General features: G+C 39.0%; 1 protein-coding gene across 1 annotated transcript; it reads right to left on the bottom strand.

The window, feature by feature from the left end:
* Positions 1-210: 210 nt before the first annotated feature.
* On the bottom strand, positions 211-4,891 carry lto1 (LTO1 maturation factor of ABCE1). Its single transcript, XM_058645684.1, has 5 exons — positions 4,734-4,891; positions 3,614-3,719; positions 2,709-2,779; positions 1,473-1,590; positions 211-1,396 (listed from the first exon to the last, which is right to left on the bottom strand). Exons 1-5 carry the CDS (start codon positions 4,781-4,783, stop codon positions 1,325-1,327), a joined length of 417 nt encoding a protein of 138 aa, XP_058501667.1. The 5' UTR covers positions 4,784-4,891; the 3' UTR covers positions 211-1,324.
* Between the last annotated feature and the right edge of the window lie 4,016 nt (positions 4,892-8,907).

Here is an 8,907-nt window from a genome sequence, read left to right as displayed (position 1 = left end):
GTGAAGCAGCTTTTCTCCAGAGCGAGGAGCAGAGGTGACTCACACAGTAGTCACACTTCTTCTTCTCTTCTACTTTCTACTACCCTTTCAAACAAATGTATGTATTTAGCTACTTCATGTATGAACAGTGCTTTATAAATCAAACTGTGAAAAGAACAAACATGCTGTCAGAGGCAATGCACTCATAGTTTTTATTCTGGCTCATAGAAATATGACGGCTAAGATTAAGCCCCCGTTAGGGTCATCTGATCACAATGGTGTCCATTTAATTCCCACGTATAAGTCCTTACTTAAAAGCAGCAAACCACAGGTTAAAACTGCTTTCCTCTATCTGGAAAAGCTCTACGATTATTCCTGTACCCAAAAAAAGCAACAATGACGACCGTCCTGTCGCACTTACAGCTCTAATAATGAAGTGTTGTGAGAAAATGATGGGCTCAGGGTTGCGTTCTTCAAGGCTACTTTTATTTTATTTATTTATTTATTCAGCAGAAATGGGAAATGTGTTGAGATCGCACTGTTGGGCACCATGTTGTGTATTACTCACCATCAGGGTCATTTTAAAAGTTGTTGTATCGTTGTGTATCGTATTTGTACATGTTTTTTCACCTGCAGCATGAGTGTAGGGCCCAAGACAATAAAGTTAATCTTAATCTTAATCTGGTCCATTTAAACTAACAGTATCTATGATAGATATGTCCCATACAACCAAGTAGTAAAAGGTTAAAGCACTGAGAACAAAAAATCCATCAAATACTGAAACAGAAACCAACATCAGCACCATCTACCCCATCACACTGCACTTGTGCCACCATCTACCCCCGCGGGGCTGATTTAAATATGCATTTTAAGTATAAAACAAAAACATGACATTACAATTGTAATTGTAAATAAATGTGAACATTTCTAGAACTGACCACAGTGTTAATCTGGTTAATCTGGTTAATCTCTAACTCTCACAAACTGTTGTAAGGCTTTACATCCGTCCGTCAGTCGTGAGGAATCACACAGGAAGGTCACTGATGGTTTCAGAGAGATCCTCTTTGCCATTTCTTATCTCTTGGAGGAGAGTGAGTAGATCTGCGCCGCTCAGGTGTTCCTGCAGCGTAGCCATCGTTGCTAACTTCCTCATGGTTTTCTGCGATTGTCACTTTGTCTCTGATGTTCCTGGGTCCAGACTTTAGTGGTCTGTTTTAAATAGCCCCTGGACTAGACCTGGACTAGACCTGGACCCTGGACCCCCGCATCACATTCACTGTCCACGACACACACAGGTCAGCTGCTCCTCTTTTTCTTCATCATCATCATCATCATCAGGACAGACTCAGAAGGAAGTCCCCTCAGAGGTTTTGATGTAATCCTTGAAGTCAGTTGGGGCGTTCAGCATCGAGCAGACCTAGTACACAGGAACCAGATGTTAGCTTGCTTTGTTGAACCGCTCTGACCAAACACAGACTCATGAGGACCAGTACCTGTCTGAACTTGGCTCGGATCTTCTCCACGTCCTCCTGCAGCGCTGCAGACTGTGGGTCATCATGAGGAGAGGACTGGACCAGAGTCATCAGAGTGTCCAGAGCTTTCAGACGCTTCCTGAAGACACACACACACACACACACACACACACACTGCAGTGACTTCCTTTCATTTGGACATACTCTAATCTTAACTTCAACCAGTTCTTTAGAGATGAGGTTCTTCCTCATTTCATTACTGTAGGACCAGATTTTGGTCTCCACGAGAACTAGTGGCCCTGACAAAGTCATTAGAAACATTAATAATCTCACACTGAGACTGATTTTTAATGAGGTCAAAGCTGACTGTGCTGTGAGCGCCCCCTACAAAAGCTTTGGTCTACAATATATATGACAAATATGTTTGCTGCTCAAACTTCTCCAACTGTGAGACGGACCACTCACTCTCCCACACCAAAGTCCACAGAGGAATTCCAGGAGGAATTTTGTGTTTGTCAGCGACACAAACTGACCACACAAGGCAGCAAAAAAAGTCCCATCCCTAACACACACACACACACACACACACACACACACACACACACACACACACACACACACACACGGCTGGGCGATATGGACTAAAGGTCATATCTCCATATTTGTTCTGTGATGTCATTGGGGTTTTCCCCTAAAGCATTAAAGCAGATTAGATTTGAAAAACTTTAAAAAACTAACAGTCCATTATAAGTTTAAGCCACATGCCAAAGGTCAGAGGTCAGAGGTCAGTGAAATAAAAATGATTTCACATAGATATTTAACACAGCTTGAAGGTTACAGCTGTGTCATAAATAAATAAATAGCTGTCACTGTCATTTAATGTGATGTCAAACACGTTTGCATCACATTGAGAATTCAGCGTTAGCACAGTTTCCCCTTCTGTGCACATGTGCCGTCATTGCTCCAAAGATTTGTGGAAAGTGAGACGTCTCACTCTGAGCGACTACGTTTGGCTACAGTGAAACAGTTTAGCGCAGCATCGCATGCCGTGGGATACACACCATGACGTCACCGACGTTGCAGCCCTTCATACAACGAGCAACAGTTTATAAAAGCCAGGTGGAAAATGCAGCTTTTTGTTTTTAATATCATGAAAAACAACCTGTTGAAACCAGTCACTCCAAAAGAGACGAGCAATCAGGGGTCTGGACGTCACCTAAATAATATAATATATAGAGTTGTTTGTGGAAAGTGTACCTTGATTTGTTGTCTGTGTTATTTTGGAGAAGACATTTCCAGGTGATGGCAAACCCATGATAGAAGGAAATCTGTAGGTCAGAGGAACAGATAACGTCACATATGCTTTTTTGTTTTCTGTCATTGTATTCAATACAGTCATGTCTGGATCAGTGAAAGCCAGGCAGACGCACTTCACATCTTTATAAACCACATGCAGATCAATCCCTGCTAGTCAATGATTAAGTGAAGAAACCTTTGGAGTTCAAGCTCCAGGAAAATGAGTGTCCTGTCTCCAGTTCAGGACTTTCTGCAGAGTTATACTTGAAACTTGTTCTATATTAATATATTTTTAGTTGAGTATAGTTTTGCATGGAAGTTCCCTGTAGCCTGCTTAGATTTTGATTGTGCCACAAATAAAAAGGTGTTGCATAATTAACAAGTCAACAGAGCTTAATTTACACATTTTATACAAAGATCCAAAATAGTGAGGCAGACTTCTGAACGGCTCCTCATGATCCTCATTAATCCCGTCTCTAGTTTGTGCCTTTGTGCACCCAGTGAGGCGTCACGACAAAAGTAGGCAATATGTTTTAATTCATTTACTCTGATTTAATCAGAAATGAAGTGTTGGACAATATCAGCGTATCGAATAACGGTAAAGAAGCTAATATCAGACACCGCTAGTAAACCATTTTATTTTCAGTTAGCACAGTTCTGTCTTTATTTTACATGAAGCTTAAAAAATAGAATCTGACGACATCTGCATATAACACATTTACAGGCTAATACTGTTGTTTCCTAGTTTACTTGTGAAGATGCTAAATGTTTATACAGATAAATAAATAAATCTCAATAATATTTCAATTCGGGGGGGCGTGAACACATTTCTATCCTCTGTTAGAAAATAACAGTAAGTGACTGACCTCTGTGGATAACTTGGCTCCATGACAGGCCCCATGTCTGCGGCCCTCCAGCAATCCTCGACTTTTCCCGCTCTCAAATCCCTCACTGTAACCTTCTCCTCGAAACCTGGAGAGCAGAAATCTCACTAATCTCACAGCTACAGATTATTTCTGATTCTTTCAGTCCCTTAATTTCAATTCAATTCAGTTTTATTTATATCGTGCCAAATCATGACATCATCTCACGGCTCTGTACATAAACAACATGTTGCATGGTTACAGTAACTGTGCTTTAATCCTTCACAGTGCTTCCATACAGCGTGTCATTCATCTACAACATCACTGGCATTGATGCAGCTTGTCACCACAGTATCAACATTATCTGTCTCCCTGTTTATTGTTGACCTAAGTATCTTACACTTACTACACGGGCCGACTGTTCGACAGAGACTTAGGTAAATGTTAGGAGACAAAATACAACACTGCAAACTTAATCAAGCACTTCCACAGGCATTATACTCTATTATAGTTATAGAGTTTATTCACGAAGCAATGATATCAGATCAGTATCAAGCATTGGTCGACATGCAAAGCTCTACACACTACACCTCAGAATAGTGAAGTCCTAATATAAAGAATAGGCATTCAACACTTTCAGGAGAGATAGTTAGTAATTATTCAATAAAGGCTTATTTACAATCATTTACAATGACACACTTTCCATGGAAAGACCTGTAATATCATAGCACGTGAAAGCATGCTTTACAGACGTTATTATTATTATTATTATGTGTGTTCTCTCAAAGATGATGATGATGAGAGGACAACAGATGAGCAGGAGGTCCATGACATGAAGGTTAACGTGCAATAACTACTCCATTAAAGATTTATCAACCTCATTATTGATCTCATTCATTCTCCAGCCTGAGCTTTACTTTGAAATGTTTACTTTTTTACTTCCGTGTCCTTCTACCAACACTAACGCACTCATCACTAACGCACTCATCACTAATGATCATACACTGTCAACACAACGTTTCACTTCTGTCTGAAACACGAGGTGAAGCCTCCCGTCACGTGAGTCACGTGAGTCACGAGGTCGACAGAGCGGACACATAATATCACAGAGAAGTAAACGCACCGTTCCTCCGCCAGAAAAATACCGTCAAACAAATCGTCGTGAGTCGACATCGCTGCTCAATCCTCCGCGACAACGACAACCAGGAAACACAGCGACGTATGACCGGGCACCATGCTGCCACCTTGTGGCTGGGAGGTCACCTGGCGAACTTCTCGGTCCCGTTGTCCCACTTGATTCTTCTTCTTCTTTTCTGAGGTTTAATGGCGGTTGGCAAACAACGATTTGGTGCATTACCGCCACCATCTGGTACGGAGTGTGGTTCGAACTGTTAATCCAACTGAACTATTTCTTTAAAAAATAATAATAATAATAATAAGAATAATAAATAAATAATAATATATATATATATATATACTACTAATAATTATATCCATATCTATATATATATATTGCTATATATATACAGATATACACAAAAAAACAAACACCTATATACATATACATACACCTATTCATACACACACTCACACATCTTATATCCTCCCAATCAACCTTGTAGTCTTAAGAAAGTGCAGTAATATTTTGTAGCACTCACTCTGGTTCTTGCTCCACTAACTCCCATTCCTCATCAATGTCTCTCAGCTTTCTAATCATCACTTCTCTCTCCCTTTGATATTTCTGACATTGTGTAATAACATGATGAATGGACAGTGATCACATCTGTCTGTATTGTGTTTATTGATAAGAAATAATGTGTTGTTTAATCCCGTATGGCCAAATCTGATCCTCCATATTATATTTTCCTCTTTCCTGCATCTTTCTGTGTGCCTAGCCACTCCCACTTTTCTTTGGATACTGTAAAACCATCTTCCTTTCCTCTCATCCTCCCATTGTTTTTGCCATCTCTCCTTTAGTTGTTGTTTAATGATGCTGTTTATTTCTGTTTTGCTTAATTTTATTGCTAGATCTATATTATTATGTGCTGTTGCTGCTTTTGCCACCGGGTCTGCTATTTGGTTCCCTTTAACCCCTGTAATGTGTGCTGGTATCCATAAAGTCCCATCATCTGAATTCTATATAATGTTGGTTGTATTTCTATAATGAGGTCTTGTCTGCTTTCAGAATGGCTGGATTGTAAACTTATGAGTGATGAACTTGAGTCTGAACAGATGATTGTTTTCAGTGGTTGTATTTCTGCTAATAGAATAGCAGTGAGTTCTCCTGTGTGCACGGATACATTATCACTTCATCGTTTCTGTTGGTTAATGTTTGAAATTCTGCTATGAAGACTCCTATTCCTGTTTTCTGATGCATGTGTGTATACTTGTATGATGTATCCATGATAACTGTCTATATAATCTTGTATTACCTGTGGGTCCTGGCTCTGCATATCTTTGTTTTCCTTCTCTAACCATGTGAGATCTATGGTGGCATCTGGAAGAATCCATGGTGCTATTGTCGACAGTGGTACTGTTGGGCTAACGCTGTATTGGTCTACTGTAAACGTCTGATTGGTTGTCCATCCAAAGCTTTTTCTGTTTCCTTTCTCCTTTTCCCAACATGGTTTTAACGATGATTCTGATTATGACGCTGTAGTCTGGTCCAGTAGTTCAATGAGTTCTGTATCCTTCTTAATTCTAGTGGCATTTCCCCCATTTCTACTTGGAATGCTGATGTCGGGGTTGTTTTAAAGCTCCTGTGCATAACCTTAGTGCCTGATACTGTAGTCTATCCAGTTTTTTGCTGCAGATCCATACACCACACAGCCATAATCTAGCACTGATCCTAGTAACCCATTATATATAGCCCTTAAAGCCTTCCTATCTGCTCCCCATTCCCTACCAACTAAACATCTCATTATATTCAATATTTTCTTACATTTGTTCATTCATTTTTTAATATGTAACTTTCTCATCAAACCATATCCCTAATAGTTTAAAGAATTTCACTCTCTCCAACTCCTGATTGTATAGTTTCAGTTTTACTCTATCTTCTATTCTTTTCTTTGTAAATATCCTCGTCTTTGTTTGATTCACTGAGAATTTGAATCCCCATTTATATGCCCATTCTTCTATTTTCGTAATATCCCCTTGAACCTTTTTTACAATGAAATCTATGTTTCTTCCCCTCGTCCAAATTGCCCCATCATCTGCAAATAAAGAACATCCAGAATCCTTTTCTATTTCATTATAGATGTCATTTATCCTGATGGAGAACAATAGCGGCCTTATTATGCTTCCCTGAGGTGTTCCGTTTTCTACCACATACTTCCTTGAAAGTGTTTCCCCTACTCTAACCTGTATTGTTCTTCCTCTCTAAAAATCCTTAATCCACTGATACCACTGACACTTGACAGTTGAATTAAAAGTCCCTCTCCCCACATCATATCATATCATAAAAACAGCCACTACACTCTCTTTGTTTATTTGTGCTTTTCTAATGTCGTGTTCTAAGCAGATGACTGGGTCCATAGTACATCTTCCTTTCCTAAAGCCACTCTGGTATTTAGTTATAACCTTTACTTTCTATATAATAAGTTAGTCTTTCATTTATCATTGTTTCCATTATTTTACAGATGTTAGATGTTAAGGCGATTGGCCTGTAGTTGTCAGGGTTAGTTTTATTCTTTCCTGGTTTAGGTGTCGGTATTTTAACAGCTTCCTTCCAGCTATGTGGACATTTCCCACTCTCCCAGACTTTATTATATAGTTCTAATCATTTCCTTTTTGATGGCTCACTCAGATTATTAATCATTATATAACACATTTGATCTTTACCTGGTGCTGACTGGAGATTTGTTTAATTCTGTCATTGTAAAAGCCTTGTTTAATAAATCGTTTATAATCTTTAATCTTTATTTTCTGCTATTGTATTTTGTCTCCCTCTTTCCCTTCTTCACAAATATTGTCTGAGCTGTGTACTTTAACAAAGGTCTTTGCTCACATTTCTGCTTTCTCTTCATTCATAGTTGCTGTTATTTCCCCTTCAGTTAAAACTGGATATCCATATTCTGCTTTAATCCCATTCATTCTTTTTATCATTTTCCAGATGTGATCGATCCTTGTTTCCAATTGAGTTACAAAATAATCTCCAATGTTCTTTCTTTGCATGTTTTATGGTTCTTCTCACAGTTGCTTGTATCCTTTTATAATCAATAAGTTATAATAATAACTTTATCACATTCCTCTGACCACCAAGGTACAATTCTCATTTTATTCTTTCCTTCCTCTTGTTAATTGCATGATTTGCTGCCTCTACACTATTTTTACACACAGACTCATTTAACTCATCCACACTTCTGCTAACATGTATTGCTTGCATTTCTTTATTAGTAATATATTTAAATTTTTGCCAGTCTGCTTTTTTTAAAAAAAACATCTCTGACTCCTGTCCATATCTCCTTTCTCAAAGTCAATCCCTATTTTCCTCTCTATGGGGTAATGATCACTTCCTGTAGTTGTTTCTCTGATCACTTCCTGTAGTTGTTTCTCTGATCGCTTCCTGTAGTTGTTTCTCTGATCACTTCCTGTAGTTGTTTCTCTGGTCACTTCCTGTAGTTGTTTCTCTGATCACTTCCTCTAGTTGTTTCTCTGGTCACTTCCTGTAGTTGTTTCTCTGATCACTTCCTGTAGTTGTTTCTCTGGTCACTTCCTGTAGTTGTTTCTCTGATCACTTCCTGTAGTTGTTTCTCTGGTCACTTCCTGTAGTTGTTTCTCTGATCACTTCCTGTAGTAGTTGTTTCTCTGATCACTTCCTGTAGTAGTTGTTTCTCTGATCACTTCCTGTAGTAGTTGTTTCTCTGATCACTTCCTGTAGTAGTTGTTTCTCTGATCGCTTCCTATTGTTGTTTCTCTGATCACTTCCTGTAGTAGTTGTTTCTCTGATCACTTCCTGTAGTAGTTGTTTCTCTGATCACTTCCTGTAGTTGTTTCTCTGATCGCTTCCTGTAGTTGTTTCTCTGATCACTTCCTGTAGTTGTTTCTCTGATCACTTCCTGTAGTTGTTTCTCTGATCACTTCCTGTAGTTGTTTCTCTGATCACTTCCTGTAGTAGTTGTTTCTCTGATCGCTTCCTATTGTTGTTTCTCTGATCGCTTCCTATTGTTGTTTCTCTGATCACTTCCTGTAGTTGTTTCTCTGATCACTTCCTGTAGTTGTTTCTCTGATCGCTTCCTGTAGTTGTTTCTCTGATCACTTCCTATTGTTGTTTCTCTGATCACTTCCTGTAGTTGTTT

Source organism: Solea solea, chromosome 12 (genome assembly GCF_958295425.1).
Source record: "Solea solea chromosome 12, fSolSol10.1, whole genome shotgun sequence".
Lineage (NCBI taxonomy): Eukaryota > Metazoa > Chordata > Actinopteri > Pleuronectiformes > Soleidae > Solea > Solea solea.
The sequence above is the reverse complement of the archived record's forward strand: the minus strand, read 5'-3'. Positions and strand labels throughout refer to the sequence as shown.

Bases quoted from the DNA above. Each gene is read 5' to 3' on its own strand.
- lto1 (XM_058645684.1), bottom strand. From the start codon at position 4,783: ATGTCGACTCACGACGATTTGTTTGACGGTATTTTTCTGGCGGAGGAA. The intron at 2,780-3,613 runs GTCAGTCACTTA...TCTGACCTACAG, and splicing joins GAGCCAAGTTATCCACAGAG to ATTTCCTTCTATCATGGGTT. The intron at 1,397-1,472 runs GTACTGGTCCTC...CCTGTGTACTAG, and splicing joins TCCGAGCCAAGTTCAGACAG to GTCTGCTCGATGCTGAACGC.